The sequence below is a fragment of the Lampris incognitus genome, chromosome 12, assembly GCF_029633865.1.
Source record: "Lampris incognitus isolate fLamInc1 chromosome 12, fLamInc1.hap2, whole genome shotgun sequence".
Classification (NCBI taxonomy): Eukaryota; Metazoa; Chordata; class Actinopteri; order Lampriformes; family Lampridae; genus Lampris; species Lampris incognitus.
The window spans coordinates 29,343,678-29,363,588 of NC_079222.1; the positions used below are offsets into that span (position 1 = coordinate 29,343,678).

Here is a 19,911-nt window from a genome sequence, read left to right on the forward strand (position 1 = left end):
CCTCTGACCTGAAAGACAGGTTAATACAAATGAATACACTTTTAGAAAAAAAAATTAATGTCTAGCATTATGAAAGGCCAATGAAGGAGGTATCTAACAAGGTATCTAACAATATCACATCCTACAAATGTTCCACCTGTAAGACAGTAATTGCAAATTGGGAAATTGTGTGACGCTTTCATTTTATGCAGCATCACAAAAAGGCAAATATCATGTCCGAATCGAAACAAATCAGCAGATATGTCAAGTAACAGGCATATATCACTCTGTAGTACATTACCCAATCTTTAACATCCTGTATCAGTGTAGGCCAGCAGTAGCCAGCAATAACCCTGTTTCTGGTGCCATTGTGAATCCCAGTACCAGTGTTATTGTGGCACAACGTCAGAACAGATCTCTTCTCGTCCTCTGACAGCACAACTAGCCGCATGTAGCGCCTGCTGCGGCCGGCGTAGAAGACTCTCTTGTCTGTTTTAAGAGCAAAAAAGAAACCGGCTGAGAAAGTTGCAGTTCAAAGTATAAGGAATGACTATATATCTGACTGAGATTAAATTACATTAAACAAAGTCATTTGTACACTACTTCTCCTACTCTGGTACAGGAGTTGAACAAGTACAGTTAACTTTTAAATGCTGTTGGACAGTATTTTTTATTTTAAACAAATTGCATTTGTGTATTAAACACATGACCAAATTGTTACTAACCAGAAAGGCCCAGTTCTTTTAAACCTCCATACGTACGTAATAATTTGTAAACCAAATCCTTTTTGAGAGCTTCGTGGACTTATACATAAAAATATGTGACAATTATTTGTTCAGTAACTCCGGCATTTCCGGCTAACTAGCGTTATTTTTTTAACTTTTCTTTTGTTTATTTTTAAAGTCTACTTATCCGTTACCTTTGGGGATGAAATTTGAAGATGCCCGTTTCAGTTTTACTCGGTCTGTGCGATCAACGTTGGAGGCAATTTTCCCTTTTAAGAGGCATTCCTGCAAATGGCGGCACAAGTCAAAAGAATCCATGTCAGGCGAGGGGAGGACACTTTTTCGACAATGCCGTAAAACCATAGCGGTGACAGGAAGTAGACGTATTTTCACACATGCGTAAAACGTTTTTTTTTATTATTATTTTTATTGAACAAAACATATAAACAAGAAAATATTACATCACAATAGGACAAAAAGTAGTTACAAAAATATAAATTATTTCTAAATTAAAATTTACATATCCATAAAAAAAAGAAAAGAAAAGACAAAATAAAAAAGCTCGATATACAGGATTTAAGTTAAATTATATTCTTCACATAGTCTTCTGGTTTTGCTGGCTTTAGGATTCATACATTCTTTTATAGATTCTAAATAGGATGAAAGAAGTGCTTTGAATACACTAATGTTTGGACGCTGTCGTGCAAATTTGGTACAATGAATATGAAATTTAGCAAATATTAATAGAAGGTTGATAATATACATTTTTTCTGAACTTATTTCCTCATTTTGTGACAGACCAAATAAAACATGTTGGATGTCCAGTTTACAAGAAGAGTCAATTTTGTTATTTATGAGATTATTTAGATCAATCCAAAAAATATGAGAGTAGGTACAATCCCAAAATAAATGACATATGGTTTCATCCACATTGCCACAAAAGGAACAGAGTGTGTCAATATTAATCTTGTATTTTACAAGAAGGGACTTGACTGGATAACATCTGTGAAGCAGTTTAAATGTAACGTCTCATACCTTATTTGTAATACAATATTTTCGTGATAAAATCCAAGTGTTCCTCCAATCTATGTCATTATAAATATTATTCCAGTAGAAAATGGCTGCAGGTTTAGAAACAATGTCTCTCTGAATAATATTTCTAACGCATTGATTAGTGGCTTTATCACTTAATAAAGGACACAAGTTACCAATATATGTCTTCAGGAGTTAAACCTGGAATAGTACAACTTTTACCTTTAGGAGCAGACAACATAACCTTCTAACTCCATCTGGTATTGCATCAAATACAATAGAATATTCTCTTGGTGTAACAGGGAAACCATATACAGAAAGAAATTCTTCATAAGTGAAAAGCTGACCATTGTCATTCAGTAATTGACTAACAAGTAAAATTTTATTATCAACCCATCTCTTAATATATAAAGATTTGTTCTTAAACCTAATATCTTGATTGTTCCGAATGAAATATTTATGGGGAGAAAAATTGTGTGAGTACATCATTGACCAGGATAACAAAAGTTGACTATGAAAGTTGGACAGTTTTATCGGTAATTTATAAATATTGTAATTGCACCTTAAGAGAAAATGCATTCCTCCAAGTGAATTAAATATATGGGCAGTAATAAAATTCCAGATTGAGTTGGGATTTTTTAAGAAAAGTTTGATCCATTTGACTTTAAAAGAAGAGTTTAAGGAGGTGAAGTCTAAAGAATTAATCCCACCAAAACATAACTTATTTATCATGACATTCTTCTTAATATAATGTATTTTTTTCCAGATAAATTCAAATAATATTCTGTCAATTTTAGTGCATATGTCTTTTGAGACATCAAGTGCCATAGCTGCATATATAAGTCTGGAGAGGCCTTCAACTTTAGCTACCAAGGATCTTCCAGTAATAGACAAATCTCTTTGAAGCCAAAGGTTAAACCTCTGTTGGACAGAAGCTATAAGTGGATTAAAATTTTCAGATAGTCTGGAGCTTTGGTCTTTTTCAATTATAATACCAAGATATTTAACCTTATGCTTCACAGGGATCCCAGAAATAATAGTATCTGTGCAACTATTAACAGGAAGAAGCTCACATTTTGAAATGTTCAGTTTAAGGCCGGAGGCCATTGAGAAAGCGTTAATGACTTTGATTGCTTTATTAACTTGAAATTTATCCTTTAAAAAAAGTGTTGTATCATCTGCAAGTTGAGGTATAGACAGTGTTCTGCCAACAATAGAGAGACCCAATACATCACTGTTTTTGAAATGAATGGAGAGTAATTGCATAGGAAGAAGGAAGAGATATGCCGAGATCGGACAATCTTGACGGATTCCACGATTTAAGTTAAATCTTTTAGTAGTGCCATATGGGAGTTTGATTGAACTATTTGCGCCTGCATATAACGTTTTGACAGATTTTTTTAAACATATTCCCAAAACCAAAAATGTCAAGTGCTTTAAATATGAATTTGTGTTCAATGGAATCAAAAGCTTTATAAAAATCTAAAAAAAGAATGAAGCTGTTATCTGTAATTAATTCTGAATGATCCAAGATATCAATCACCATTCTTATGTTGTTTGTTATATGTCTACCAGTCATGAAACCAGACTGTGTTTCATCAATAATGTCATTAAGTGTACTTTTCAATTTTTTAGCCAAACACATAGCAATTATCTTGTAGTCATTGTTCAAGAGTGAAATAGGTCTCCAATTATCTAACAACAAATAGTCTTTTTGCGGTTTCGGAATCAAAGTGATCAACCCCTGAGACAATGAACGAGGGAGCTTTTCATTAGCAATGCTTTCTATATATACTTTATGTAAAAAGCGTGATAAGTCCTTGGAGAAACATTTATATAACTCTGAGGGTAATCCGTCATTCCCAGGACTCTTATTGAGTTTCATTTTTTTAATAGCATCCTCAACATCCAATGTTGTGATGGGGCATCACACAAATCTTTATTAGCATTGCTGATGCTCTCAATATTACCTAAAGAGTTGAAGAAACTTTCCATGTCATTTGTTGACAGTTTAGACTTATGTAATTCTTTATAAAATAGTTCACATGTCTCAGAAATCTTTTTAGGGTCTTGTGTGATGACACCATCTGAAAGAGTTTGGTCATGCTGCAAATTGTATTATGTTGTTTCTCTAATTTGAAGAAATAGCTGGAGTTTTGCTCTCCTTCCTCAAGCCATCTCCTCCTAGAGCGCACAAAGGCTCCTTTTGCCTTGTGAATATATAGATTATCTAATTTTAATTGTAGAATTTGAAGTCTGTTCTTGTTATCCTCTGATAAATTTTCAAGTGGCTGTGATGATAAAGCAATAATTTCAGAGATAATTTCTGAGTCTTCTTTTTTTCTGTTTTTAACTATTTCAGCTCCTCTTTTCATTATAAGGGACCTTAATTCAAATTTCATGAACTCCCAATTTTTGCCATACATATTTTCAGCACATGCCCTATCCCAGCATTCATCTATTTTTATTTTAATCTCCTTTACCAAAGATTCATTCAATAAAAGAGAATTATTTAATTTCCAATATGAGTTGACTCTTTTAGTTTGATGACTAGTAGACATATACAGCTCCAAAAAGATAGTTTTATGATCCGTCAAGGGTGTTGGTAACATTTTAACTGAAGAGACATGTTCAGACAATGGATCAGAAATCAACCAATAGTCAGTACGAGACTGTAATGACCCTGACCTGTTCTTCCACGTAAATTCTTTAACTGTAGGATTCTTATACCTCCAAATATCAATCAGATCTCTTTCATTTATAAAATCTAACAAATAACTATTATTTGTATTACTTTTATTTGGCCATCTATGTAACATATCATTAATTGAATGATTCCAGTCTCCTCCGAATATGATCTTTAAATCTGCAAATTTACTTATTATAGAATCAATTTTTGCATTTACTGAATGCATTAAGGTAATATTCTCCTGTTTGTTGTTATAACCATAAACGTTTCCCAATAAAAATACCTGGTCATTAAATGAATAACCAACAAAATAAAGTGACCGTTTGGATCAGTCTGTGAAGAGATAACTTTCCCTTTAAACTTGTGTTTCAAAGTCAGAGTTCCTGCTGAGTGGTTTGTGCCATGAGACATCCACAAGTCCTCTGCCCATTGGGATTTCCAGAATCTGATGTCATTAGGTTCAGAATGAGATTCTTGTGTCAAACAAAAATCAGTATTCAGGCTTTTAGCATATAATAGCAGTGCTTTCCTTTTGGTATTGTCCCTTAATCCTCGAGCATTAAAAGAAACAAAAGATAAAGATGAAATTTTGAGTGTAACTAACTTTTCACCCTGAGAAAAAGTGTGTAAATTACAGAGAGAACAGAACTACTCTGTCATTACATAACAAGTGTTTTTAGCAACAACAGCATATTGTATATTTAGAAAACGAATAAGGAAAAATAACTCCTGAGTCACATTAGCTTACATGATGAAAGGCACTTCAGTGAATCTCCTTTCTGTTCACAAACGCACGGGCTCCCACGAAGTATGCAACCTTCCCCTCCTTTCGTGCTTCCTCAACCTGCGGCCACAATAGGTTGCGCCTCTCTCGGTCTTCGGGAGAAAGGTCTTCCTTAAAGCGCAGCTTCCTGGTCGTCAAATAGTCGGATCGTTTCGCCGTCTTCCAGATAATATCTCGAAAATGCCTCATAGTGAACTGAATGATTACTACACGTGGCAGTGGTGCCGCTGAAGACTCACGTCTTTGCCCAAGCCTGTGCACTGAGTCGAGCACCTCCGGGAATGTCTCTCGGTGGTCAGGAGCCATGTTTTGGCAGATTTCAATTACCTTTCTGCGAACGTCTTCCTCAGTTAGCCCGTGGAGTCGCAGGTTCCATCTTCGTTTGTATCGTGGCAGCTCCAGCGCCTTGCTTTCCACATTTTGGATTTTTTCCTCTGCTTTACTCACTCTCGCTTCGGTGTGCGTCAACTTTCCTTTCAGCTCCTTGAGCTCTTCAGAAATAAAGTTAACAGTAACCTGCAGGTCACTGATACTTTTCCCAATGCTACTAGCTCCTTGCTCTTTGATAGCCATCTTGAGCGTAGCAATGACGTTTTCTGCGGCGTCGGTTTCCATGTTTTGTCTCTTGCCAAAACGTTTGGATGGAGAAGAACTGGGAGTCGTAATTTTTCTCTTATCTGAGCCCAGATTTTTTGCCATCATATGTGGCTTCAATTTTTTATCCTGAAACTTCGTTTTGTTGCTTTTAAAAAGTTTTCAAGGCAGAGCGGGTTCTGCAGTAGACCGAACACTACGCCGCCATCTTGGCTCCATCCACATGCGTAAAACGTGTTTCCGTAACGGTCGGGTAATGACGTTTGTCTGTCGGCATTTCACCCACGTGTCCACATCGCAGGCGTCCGTCTCTCTGCCCGCCGATGTCTGTGGCGTCCAGCAAGTAGATCGAACTTCGTTTGCTGCCTGGTTTTCGACTCCCCGTGTTGCGCTTGACGAGCCTTCTCCGCGAACTCAGTCACACGTTGTAGAGTGGTCTCACCTCGACGCGACGTTAGTCTCTGTTGGATCTGCTCCTCTTGGGCTTTCAGAGCATCGATAATAAAATGTGCTTGGCTCGCCCGTTCGTTCAACAGCTGGCTCTGTGCCCGCTGGAGGATCTGCTTAGCTCGGTGGCCTTTGACCGAAGATGTCATTTGCAGGCTCTTGGGTGTAACCCCGCTGTGTCTCAGGCGGATCCTGTAGTCTGCCATTTTACGCGCCGTTTGCTCGTACTCGCGTAAAAGTTTAAGGCAATCCTGGCCGAAATGAGTCAAAATGTCTTGACGCATGCTCCGTAATCCAGGCAACAACAAAAAAAGATGGTTGAATCAGTTCATCTGCATACATTTATTGACAGATACATTTCATCACTCAACTAAGTGACACCTTCAGTCTAAACTGACTGCATGTACCACCCCCCCACCTACCCATTACAAACAATACAGTTGCGTAACGAGCGAAACCAACGACCAGTTTCATATGCAAATATGGGCGTGACCATTAACTAGAGTTTCAGTAGCCATGCTTACTATTCACAGAGGATTAGGGAATGTTTGCAATCGCAGCATGGTAACATGGCGACAGATGCATAACGACCAAAACCAATGACCAGTAGGTGGCAGTTTCTTTCCACAATAATTTGCCAATGGCATTGCATTGTGTCCAACAAATATTCGTATATATTTGTTTGGAATTTTCAAAAAAAAAAAGAAGAAAAAAGCTTGTTAATAGCCTGCTAATAGGTTGTCGTGTGTTTTTTTGCCCTGTACAGGAAAGTCATCTCTTATAATACAATTTGTGGAAGGATAATTTGTTGAGTCTCTTGACCCAACCATTAAAAATAGTATGTGTCATTTTGTACATGAAACTGGTCATTGGTTTTGGTCGTTATGCATCTGTCACCGTCTTACAATGCTGTGACTGCAAACATTCCCTAATCCTCTGAATAGTACACAGGACCATTGAAACGCTACCTAATGGTCACACCCGTATTTGCATATGAACCTGGTCGTTGGTTTCGGTCGTTGTGCAACTGTATTGTATTGCATTGTATGTATTGTTCTGTATTGTTTGGTGGGGATACCTGCTGTCAATTTAGACTGAAGATGTCACTTAGTCGAGTGATGAATCATAGCTCAATAAACGTATCCAGATGAAGTGATTCAACCTTCTTTGATTTTCTTATCTGGATTATTGAGCATTTCATTTAAAACTTTCGGAATAACGATAACCCATTAATGTCAATGTTGATTTCATTAATTTGACATCAACGGGTTGTTAATCTAGACAGCTTCCAACTAGATTGTTAACCAAATTACCAACAAGATTAGCAGCTGTTGGTACCTTGTGCGTGTTAAGCCATTTTGATGGAACACCCCTCAAAACAAATCCACTCTCCCGCCTCACTTCTTCTTCCTTAACCCCTCCCTCCAGACTAGCTGCATGCGCTTCATGAGTTCGGCTGTTGTAAATGGCAAAATTTGTATTGTCATTGATAATCGATGCCTATGACATTGTTGTTATGAATCACTGTTTTACTTATGGATGAAGAATTTATGAAGATTGCTGTTTCCAAATGACCAGCGGCACCTTGTGTGACATCTGTCCAAGATCAGTATTAATAACATGAATCCAGTCAAATGTATCACAGTTGTTAATTTGATGCATGGAAAAGATATTTTTTCAGCAAATTTATTAGTTATCCCAACTTTTTTACTTACAGATTTATAAAGAACACTATTTCCAAAGTACCAGGCTGCCCTGTGTGTGCACATGACATGATTGGCAATGAGTTAGGCACGCTCCGTAGTGGTGATTGGTTGTTTCATTCTCACCGAATGGATTTTTTTATGGATCAGAATAAAGCTTCAAGAGCAGCTGGAAAGGCCAGATTTTTTTTCCATAGGACTTTACTTACTTTTTACTTGATGTGTACCTGTTGGTATATAATGGGAATTTCTCCAAATCTGACAGAAAGGTTTTGAAAGAATGTCGCCAACAGCAGCTCAGTGGTTGCATTGTAAATATTGTTGATAGTCCAATTAGAATATTTTGAATGTTTTCGTAAGATAAGTGTTAATAAAAACGGGTTTATTTAAGATAACATGCTGATCTTCCAGGTTGGGCAGAATACTTTGAAAATGCGTTTAGTCCCTGAATACTGAATACGCTGTCCTAAATGTAATCAGTAAGGCATTCAGTTACAATATCCAACAAGGTATAACTTGTTCAGATTACATTTAGAATACTACATCTTCAAAAGGCATGTGTGAACAAGTCGTGCTGTATCATGAATATTATTTTTTTAAATTGTTGCTTATTCCTTGGTGTTACTAGTGTCTCCATGCCATTATATATATGTGTGCTAACCATCTGCCAGCTACTGCTGCGGTTTGTCGTAGTGACGTGTGCGCAGGAGGAAATGCGCATGTGCTGGTTTGAAAATAGTTACTAGTTTTTTAGTAGATTGTATCACTCTTTTTAATTCGAAGCAGGGTCAGCACCAGGGCATGCAAGTTTCACCAGGGGGGCTTTTCAGTTCATCTCACCTCGCTATTACTTCATTGCATCAATGAGAAATAGGGTACAGAAGTACAACTCTACACACTACACTGGACCTGCGCAAACACACGCACACACACTCACAGGTGCGCTAAATAAACCACAAGGCATAGAGTAAGTCTATTGCGACACATTAGATGCTCTCCATGTGTTTTATTGTTACTGCGTTGTAGAATGCAGCCTAAGCCAAACCCTTTAAAAGCCAAATTCCTTTCATTTGGTTTCCAATTTTCACGTGAGCTTGCGCCTAAACACATAGTCCCACCGGTTACGCTGGCACTGTTTAGGAGGAAAGTGTTCTAGAAGTGTTCTCTTCCAAAATAATCTTAATCTCTAATTTTAACACTGGTGTTTCAAAACATAACATGAGCTGAATATAGATGCTTAATATCTGTATTCTGAATATGTGATTGTATTCCATTACAGCCCAACCCTGCCAATCTCTTGTTCACCCGACACTATTGAGTTTCTTTCGCAATTATTTTTTTCAAATGGTTTAAAGCCCATTTTGACCAGGACACTTTGATAACAAATGACATCACGGTGCCCACTGTTTGACAGAAAATCCAGTTGGAGATTTTGGCTGTAGCTTAGATTCAGAAAAGTTGTTATATCACATTTGACGTGCCAGTTGTATGCTTATAATTTCAACCAAAAAAAAAATGTCTTGGCCATTTGTGAATGTACTCGTGTTATGGAGTATTGAAGCAGTACAGTTAGAACTGCATATTTATAAACATTGCTCTAGACTTTACCTTTGTGAAAGGAAAACATACCAGAATATGGTGATTTATATTTGTTTTATTCAATAATATATGAGGGTTAAATAATTCACTTGCATATTGTGTGTTTTTTTTCCAGGCATCCTTGAATCCAGTGAAGGCTGGAGAAGGGAAGGAAGAAGAAAGACCCAAACCCAAAGAAATGATCGGATCTAGTTTACTAGAGAACTGGAACAAGGGTGAAGGACTGGGTTATGAGGGCATTGGCTTGGGAATTGGCCTGCGAGGAGCCATCCACTTGCCTTCCTTCAAGGTAATTCTTGAAATTTGCATGTATTTCTGTAAACGGATATGGAAGAATTTTATCAAGTGTCTGTCTACTGGATATGGCACTGGAGTATTTAATGTTGGTATGCTGTGCTTAGGTGAAAAGGAAGGGCCCTCCTGAAGCCACAGCTGCAGGGGACAACAAGCGAGCCCGAACTTCTACACATGTGGATGACGAGCTGGAAGATGAAGGTGACTATGTACTTCTGAAGTTTACTAAAGCCAAATCTAAAGATCCTACTCCATTAATTCCTATCATTAGATCAGCCAAAGGTGGTGGAGTGTTGCTAACAGATTTTTTTTTTCTGACTGGTTCATTTATTCAGAACGGGACCGAGACCCAACTGAACTCCCCTTGGATGAAAGCAAACTGGACGTTGATGGCACAGCAGCAAAACGACGGCATTCACGGCCTCTTGAACTGGTTAGTGAGGGAGAGGAGGAGATGGAGACCTCTGGGAAGGAGGAATCACTATCTGATAGGGAGGAAGAACCAGATGAAACAGAGACCGCTCAAAGGATTTTATCAGACAAGGTAGCTGTTACCAATTTACTAATGGCAAATCTATAGTGAATGTCATCATGTTCATCATCATGTTACCCTGGGTGAGTTAATATTCTGTAGAAATCCTCTATATATTTTTAAGATGTGATCATTTATTTTAGGAAAGTGGAGATGAAGAAGAAGAAGAAGATGAGGCAGAATCATCCAGTGAGAGTGACTTGTCCGATACATCTGATGAGGGTACATGCTCTGTTTTAAGTAGATGATGGTTTTGCTTATTAAGCCTTTCCCTTGTAACTAGTCATCTTGTCTATCACTTATAGCAGAAGTGGAGAGCTCAGCATCCTCCAAGGCTAGCTCAGACTCTTCAGCAGAGAGTGAAGACTCATCTGATTATGAGTCGAGCTCAGAAGAGGAAGAAGAGTTAGAAGAGACGGAGATTGCAATAGATGCAGAATATGAATGTAAAACAGACGAGGTCCAGACTTCTTCATCCTCTTCGTCCTCTTCATCCTCTTCATCCTCTGATGATGAGGAAACAGAGACTGAGGCCAGGGAACCAAGCATCCCTCCAGGACAAGCCCCAGAGGATGATGAGGACCAGATATCTAGGGAGGAGCTAACTAGCAAGTCCAGATGTAGAGCCCATAGCCCTCTAGAAGAAGGAATAGATCCTGGGCATATCAGTCTGGAGGACATGAAGGCACCGTCACCTAAAGAAATCCCAGGTAGGAGCACTGTTACCAGTTTCATACTGAACCTATACATACATATATGTATAGGACTAAGTCCATTGAGGCAGTCAATATTGCAATAATAACCTGCTACCATTGAGGGGGGGAAAGTAGAGAAGAGCTCAAACCTTAGCATTGTAAAACTAGCTTAATGATATTAGCTACTTTTTATGAGTTCCCAAGCATCCATGGGCTACACTGTGGCTTACTAAAATCAAGTATAGTAATTGATATCAGCCTCATCATGTTGGTACAGTTTTTATACTGGACTTACTTTCAACCTTTAAAGTTTTGCACTGGTATTACCAACCTTTTCCACTAGACGGGCTCTGTGGCGTCCTTATGAGTTGCCTAGACTATCTTTGGATGAAACAATGTAGCAGAGGCCCACAGTTTGAGACCATAGATGTCCTGTATGGCATTAACAGCTTGCGCTGAAACCTGTCTGCCGGGGAATAAACTTTTATTGCTGTTAATGAATTGAACATTACTGCACTCTGAGGTTGTCCTTAGAGTGTGGGCCCTCAGCTACCTTTTTTTTTTGGAGAGCCAACACACCACTAACTACAAAACTGTATTCACACCAAATATGATACTAGATATGGTGAGGCTACAACGCCCTGTATATAATTTTATTAAATGATTTTCCACATTTTTGGAAAACTGTGCCTACATTTTGCTAATTCCTTCCCTTGTTCTAGTTAAATCATGCCCTCATTTAACTAATTCATTACCTTCTTTAAATGAAAACATGCATTAATTTTATCAACTCTTAACCTCTCAGTGTGAAATGCTAAAATACCAGGCTAAATGCAGGCCTGACTGCCTAGTCCACTCCCACCCGCAGCTGCTGCCAGTCTTATGCCATGGACTGCCCCCTTGCTGCAGAATGTCCCAATTCAAAGACATTCCAAATCACTTTACTAAACATTTCTCAATATTCCTGTGAGTTTAGCTCTATAGGAATGGGTGAAATAGCAGTCATCACAGTGCTTAGTTATTTAGTAGTGTTGCCACCTTTTAAAGCTCTATATAATAACATTTATTATGGTAAAATATTAACTTTTAAATACTTTTAAAAGTCTGTATTAGATGTAGAGACAGAGTTAGTTTGAGACACTTTGCTCTAAGGTTGGGCAATCGTTGCTATTGCCATGTCGTCCAGTCATGGCGACTCAAGATCGCTGATAGGTGATCCGATCGCCAGTGGGCGGCAGAAGTAGGGGGTTGGCGGAGCTGTATCACAGCACGCCGGTGACATGCCAACATTTACGATTTAGGCTTAGTGTCGAAGAAAAAAGTAACATCTTGTATTTGGGAATATTATGTATTTTACCTGGTTTTGTAGTAGTTGTATATTTATTTCTTTTTGTTAAATACTTTATTCTTTGTTTAGCATTTTGTAAATTAATATTGACGTGATGGACTGGCGGCCTGTCCAGGGTGTCTCCCCGCCTGCCTCCCAATGACTGCTGGGATAGGCTCCAGCATCCCCGCGACCCCGATTGGGATAAGCAGCTTGGATAATGGATGGAATATTGATTTTAGAATTTAATTTGGATTAAATATTTTAGCGTAGCTCAGCATCTGACGGAGCTTTGAAATAGTTTAGCCTTTAAGCTCTCTGTAAGCAGTACAGTTAAAGTTACAGGAATAACCCTTTATAAGAGTGTGAACAATTTTAAATATTTAAACTTTAAAAAAAATATATTTAATAGCAACGTAGCAATGTCTCCTATGTTCAACAATGGCTCCCTTTTAAAAGTCCTTATATCTGTGCTTGGTGCGACAATATGAGAACACCATGTTCCGTATAATATTATGTTATCTTTAATATCACAATCCAAATCATATCCAGAAAAAGAAATAAAGTCACTTTATTTTGTCATTGTGAAGAAGAAGGAGAGGGGGAAGGCATGTGCAGAGGCAGTGGGGGAGGAGGAAGGGTAAGAGTGTGGAGGTGAGAGTCAGAACTTTGAATGTTGGTACTACGACTGGTAAAGGAAAAGAGCTGGCTATATACAATACACTCACCGGCCACTTTATTAGGCACACCTGTCCAACTGCTCGTTAACGCAAATTTCTAATCAGCCAATCACATGGCAGCAACTCAATGCATTTAGGCATGTAGACATGGTCAAGACGATCTGCTGCAGTTCTAACCGAGCATCAGAATGGGGAAGAAAGGTGATTTAAGTGACTTTGAACGTGGCATGGTTGTTGGTGCCAGACGGGCTGGTCTGAGTATTTCAGAAACTAATGATCTACTGGGATTTTCACACACAACCATCTCTAGGGTTTACAGAGAATGGTCCGAAAAAGAGAAAATATCCAGTGAGCGGCAGTTCTGTAGGCGAAAATGCCTTGTTGATGCCAGAGGTCAGAGGAGAATGGCCAGACTGGTTCGAGCTGATAGAAAGGCAACAGTAACTCAAATAACCACTCATTACAACCGAGGTATGCAGAAGGGCATCTCTGAACGCACAACACGTCGAACCTTGAGGCAGATGGGCTACAGCAGCAGAAGACCACACCGGGTGCCACTCCTGTCAGCTAAGAACAGGAAACTGAGGCTACAATTCGCACAGGCTCACCAAAATTGGACAATAGAAGATTGGAAAAACGTTGCCTGGTCTGATGAGTCTCGATTTCTGCTGCGACATTCGGATGGTAGGGTCAGAATTTTGCGTCAACAACATGAAAGCATGGATCCATCCTGCCTTGTATCAACGGTTCAGGCTGGTGGTGGTGGTGTAATGGTGTGGGGGATATTTTCTTGGCACACTTTGGGCCCCTTAGTACCAATTCAGCATCGTGTCAACGCCACAGCCTACCTGAGTATTGTTGCTGACCATGTCCATCCCTTTATGACCACAGTGTTCCCATCTTCTGATGGCTACTTCCAGCAGGATAATGCGCCATGTCATAAAGCTCGAATCATCTCAGACTGGTTTTTGAACATGACAATGAGTTCACTGTACTCAAATGGCCTCCACAGTCACCAGGCCTCAATCCAATAGAGCACCTTTGGGATGTGGTGGACCGGGAGATTCGCATCATGGATGTGCAGCCGACAAATTTGCAGCAACCGCGTGATGCTATCATGTCAATATGGACCAAACTCTCTGAGGAATGTTTCCAGTACCTTGTTGAATCTATGCCACGAAGGATTAAGGCAGTTCTGAAGGCGAAAGGGGGTCCAACCCGGTAGTAGCAAGTTGTACCTAATAAAGTGGCCAGTGAGTGTATATACAATACAATACAAACAACTTTCTTAATCCCACTAGGGGCAATTTGTTTGGAGAAGGAAGTGAACAAAAAACACAGTAACATGCAAACAAACAAATAACACAAACAACGAATAATACCCCAGGATGCTAAATGTGGAATAAAATCTATAGAAGTACGCAATAAGAACACAAGGATCGGCGGTTTGAATCCCTATGTTACCTCTGGTTTGGAGGGGCGTCTCTATAGACACAATTGTCTGTGTCTGTCGGTGGGAAGCCGGATGTGGGTATGTGTCCTGGTCGCTGCACTAGCACCTCTTCTGGTTGGTCGGGGCGCCTGTTTGGGGAAGGGGGGAACTGGGGGAACTAGTGTGATCCTCCCACGCGCTACGTCCCGCTGGCAAAACTCCTCACTGTCAGGTGAAAAGAAGTGGCTGGCAATTCCACATGTATCGAAGGAGGCATGTGATAGTCTGCAGCCCTCCCCGGATCAGCAGAGGGGGTGGAGCAGTGACCGGAACAACTCAAAAGAGTGGGGTAATTGACCAGGTATAATCGCAGATAGGGGGGGGGGGTCCAAAAAGAAAATAAAAGTACACGATAAGAAACACAATAAAACAAACTTGATAAAGACAATAAAACAGTCTGATAAAAAAAACCACTATGAACCATTTAATAATCGAGTTGCAAAAGGTATGAATGATTTAGAATAACAGTTAGTTTTACAAGCAGGTAAAACATAACGAAGCCCTGATGGCAACAGTGAAAATTCACTTACTAGAACATGTCCAGAAGAAGCCAAAATACCTGATGCTTTCTGGAGGATTTGTTGGTTGCAAAAAGAATTCAGAAGTCTTTTTCAAATTCCAAAAAAAAAAGAAACTTGTTTCACTCCGGTGATCTTAGAACAAATTTTAACAATGCTGTTCAGGCTGTTCTTTTACCGTGAGGCTGTGAAACCAGCAGATAAAAGAAGACTCTCGATAAAAGATTGCTAAAAAGCGACTGAAGATGACGGGACTGATAGAAAAGGAATTTAGTTTACGAAGAAGGTGAATTCTCTGTTGCCCCCGTTTCACAATAGCCTCAGTGTTCACATCAAATTTAAGGTGCTCATCGATGATAGTGCCCAAATATTTGTGTGATGTAACCATTTCCACACTTTCATCATGTATGATGCACTCTTTGGCTGCATCTCTGTTACGTCTAAAATCAATAATCAGTCCCTTGGTTTTAGCAACATGAAGTCCAAGAAGTTATCACTCTCAGAAATAAAATCAGTGAGAGCATTCCCATGGACTGATTCTGAATCTCGGAGGAGGGTCAGCAATGCAGTGTTGTCAGAAAATTTGACCAATTAGCTGCCCTCCTGAGTGCTCCTGCATCCCTCATTGTGCATAATAAAAAGTAAGGGCGAATGGACACATCCTTGTGGTGAGCCTGTGGATATAGATACAGAGTCTGAGAGACAACCATTTAAAGACACCCTCTACTCCCTGTCAGTCAAGAAATCCAAGATCCATAACACAACCTGGTGAGGCAAATTAAAATCACATAGCAACCTATCTATTAAAGGTGCGGATGCATCGTATTGAATGCAGATGAAAAGTCAGCAAACAAAAGCCTGGCATTGGCTTGCAGCTTTTCCAAGTGCTTATACAGGCTAAGTATAAAAAGTTTTGCATCCTCCACACCTCTCCTGCCTAGTAAGCAAATTGCAGTGAAACAATTTTTCTATCCACAGATAACAAAACAAGGTTTTTAACAATTTTCTCAAAGACTTTCATCTATAATGATGTTAGCGCAACTGGTCTAAAATCATTAAGTTGCCTAGGATTGGTGTTCGTTGGGACAGGTATCACAGTAGAGGATTTCCAGATCGCAGGAATTTGGTTAAATCAAGTGACATCTGGAAGATATGGTGGAGGACACCGCTAAGCTGGTCAGCACAGTATCGCAATGTACGCCCACAAATGTGATCTGGACAAGGGGCCTTTCTGATGTTTACCCATTTTAAAAGATCTCTAACACATTCCTGACTGATGACAATATCACAGGCAGAATGGTTGATGGAGAAAGAAAGGTAGGTGGCTGTATCACGGATCCAGCTACAAACAACAGTACCATGTCTCACTCCCCCCCTTTGAAGTTTTTGTTGACTTCATCAGAGAACAGGCTAAAATAAGCAACAATCCGAGCTTTAACTTCACTGGCCAAGTGGATGCTCCTCCAAAAGCAGACAAGACTCCATGGAGTCTAAGCAGACAGAAGGAAATTTCAGTCCACAAAACCGATATACTTCCTGCTGCTCCTCTTGCCTCAGACAGAGATGATCTTAAAGCTGACGACACTGATAAACAGTACCCCATTCATAAAAAGCCCCATCTAACCAGGAAGTGCCGGGCTTTCTGCGGGAAGCCTTCAGAGGAACACAAAGCATTCCTGAAGTAGAACAGAATTTGCTTTAAATGTTGCACTTCTACACAACACATCACTAAGAACTGTAAGTCCATAACAACATGTCTTGAGTGTGGGAGTGAGAAGCATATCTCTGTCCTCCATCCCGGACCAGCACTGTGGATCCATGAGCCATGCCTCTCTACAGAGCATGGCGGGGAGCAAGACCTTACACCATCTTTACAAGTCACAACTCGCAGCACTGAAGTCTGTGGTGGCAATCAGAGTGACGGATCGTGCTCTAAAATCTGCCTCGTTGATATCTACCCTGCCGGCCATCGTGATAGAGCAGTGAAGGTCTACGCAATCCTTGACAAGCATAGCAATAGATCTTTAGCTCGTTCTGAGTGTTGTGAGTTCTTCAATGCCTTCAATGTCCAAAGCCCCACCTCTCCATATTCTCTCCGAACCTGCTCTGGAGTAACAGAGACCATGGGGAGAAGTGCCTTACGCTACCAAAATGAATCAGTGGATGGAAAAGTCTGTCTTCCCCTGCCAAGCCTCTTGGAATGCAATGACATCCCTAACAACATATCGGAGATTCCGACACCCAATGCTGCATCTAACCACTCTCACCTGAAGTCAGTGGCTCACCTCATCCCAGAACTCGAACCAAATGCTCCCATCATACTTGTCCTTGGGCGAGACATCAGTAGAGTCCATAAAGTGCGCAGTAGGAAAATTTGCCTGGTTATACAATACAATATAATCCGATCTGGTATTAGATATGATAATCTTACCGATCTCTAGATTAATCGTTAACTCACAATACAGAAAGTTCTCATGAAGCGTCCTCATTGCGTCGAAACCCCTTGAGCTTGTCTTGGATCAAATCAAATCAAATCAATTTTATTTGTATAGCCCAATATCACAAATTACAAATTTGCCTCAGTGGGCTTAACAGCAACACAACATCCTGTCCTTAGATCCTCTCATCGGATAAGGAACAACTCCCTAAAAAAACCTTTTAACAAGGAGAAAAAATGGGAAGAAACCTCAAGGAGAGCAACAGAGGAGGGATCTCTCTCCCAAGACGGACAGCGTGCAATGGATGTTGTGTTCACGCAATTTACATAATACAACATTGAAAGAGGATAACAGAATTATAATGGACATAAAATTTATGAAGAACATGATGCACAGGATGCCAAGCAGTGTCCACATGCCAACGGAACAGTCCAGGACCCAAGCCACGCGACCAGCATCATCATGTAAAAAAAGAAAAACTTATGTGAGGAGAGGAAGGGCAGGCAGCATCCAAATGGTGACCACCATCACCACGGAGACCTGGGAGGAGAACCGACTGCACATGCACGCAAGAGAGACTCGCATGACACCATTCAAACACAGAAAAAGAGAAAGGAGAAGACATCATTCAGAGAGAGAGAAAAGACATGTTAGAGAAGAGAACAGTTTGCAATAGTCATTAGCCATAATCAATTAAGTCATCAATTAGTCATAATCTATACTCTGTAATCTATACTTGATAATCTCGTCGGCAGAACAGTGATTGGTAAATGCATTGAGACAGAAAACCAACCCGCCATCCAGTACAGATTTGTGAAGCATTCAACTTAAAGGCAACTAATTGTAAGCTAAGGCAAAAAGATGAGTTTTAAGTTTGGATATAAAGGACTCAACAGACTCTGATAGTCTGATGGCAGCAGGCAGGTTATTCCACAACAATGGAACCGGATAGGAAAAGGCCCTGCCACCAGCTGACTTCTTTTTAACTTTGGGTACACACAGGAGCCCTGTATTTTGAGAACGAAGAGCTCGAGATGGCATGTAAGGTTTAAGGAGATCAGACAGGTAGGATGGGGCAAGCCCATTTAGGATTTTATAAGTCAGCAGAAGCACCTTGTATTCTGATCTAACATGGATAGGAAGCCAATGAAGGGAGGCAAGAATTGGTGTAATATGGTCAAATTTCCTAGTTTTAGTTAGGATTCTAGCAGCAGCATTCTGAACCATCTGAAGACTTTTAGTACTAGAATGTGGCAGACCTGAGAACAGAACATTACAGTAATCAAGTCTGGATAAAACAAATGCATGTATTAGAACCTCTGCGTCAGCCATGGAGAGAAAAGACAGAATTTTAGCTATGTTACGTAAGTGAAAAAAGGCAGTCTTGGTGGTTTCTTTAATGTGCTTATCAAAGGAAAGGCTGGGATCAAACGTAACACCAAGATTTTTGGCTGCCACACTTTGTGAAACCACAGAGTTGTCGATTGTTATCGTTATTTGATCAAATTGGTGTCTGTGTCCAGCAGGGCCAATGACTAGCATCTCGGTTTTATCTGAATTTAAAAGCAGAAAGTTAAGTGACATCTAGTTTTTCACAGTAGCCAAGCAGGCCTCTAAGTTAGTGATTTGAGTATGATCATCAGCCCTTATAGGCACATACAACTGAGTATCATCAGCATAGCAATGGAAATTTATTCCATAACTGCGTATAATTTGGCCAAGAGGTGTAATGTAAAGAGAGAAAAGTAGAGGGCCAAGAACTGAGTCCTGAGGCACACCATATTTAACGTCAGAAAATTTTGATATATTATTATAGCAGACACAATGTGTTCTTCCAGATAGGTAGGACTTAAGCCAAGAGAGAGCTAAGCCAGAGACACCAAAATTAACATTTAATCTATCTAAAAGTATACAGTGATCAATGGTGTCAAAGGCTGCACTGAGGTCCAGTAGTAGAAGCACAGAAGTGGAATCAGAGTCGATAGCCAGTAAAAGATCATTTACCACTCTGGTCAGAGCAGTTTCAGTGGAGTGACAGGGCCTGAAAGCCGACTGAAAAGGTTCATATTAGGGCTGGGACTTTAACACGTTAATTTGATAATTAATTATAGGAAAAATAACGGCGTTAAAAAAATTAACGCATTTTATCGCATTTTATTTTTACACTCCAGTCAACACGGAACGCTTCTCAGTGCACTCGTTTCTGGCATACGGATTATACCGATGCACCGAGTGACGTCAGTCAAGCGGAAGGCGGAGTAGGTTAGGCTAACAAGTTAGTATGCTAACAACAGATGTGATGGACGACAAGGACGACACCGCGTTGCTTAGCTCTGTGGATGGGAAATTTACGTTTAAAAAACGGTCGGATGGAAGCCTAGAT

General features: G+C 39.9%; 1 protein-coding gene across 1 annotated transcript in view; it reads left to right on the top strand.

Annotated features, from left to right (window-relative positions):
* setd1ba (SET domain containing 1B, histone lysine methyltransferase a) overlaps window positions 1-19,911 on the top strand; it is a 70,594-nt gene that overhangs the window by 37,205 nt on the left and 13,478 nt on the right. Inside the window, exons 8-12 of the mRNA XM_056291035.1 lie at window positions 9,668-9,841; window positions 9,954-10,047; window positions 10,182-10,390; window positions 10,522-10,600; window positions 10,684-11,088. Coding sequence (XP_056147010.1) covers window positions 9,668-9,841; window positions 9,954-10,047; window positions 10,182-10,390; window positions 10,522-10,600; window positions 10,684-11,088 — 961 coding nt within the window. The remainder of the gene's footprint in view (window positions 1-9,667; window positions 9,842-9,953; window positions 10,048-10,181; window positions 10,391-10,521; window positions 10,601-10,683; window positions 11,089-19,911) is intronic.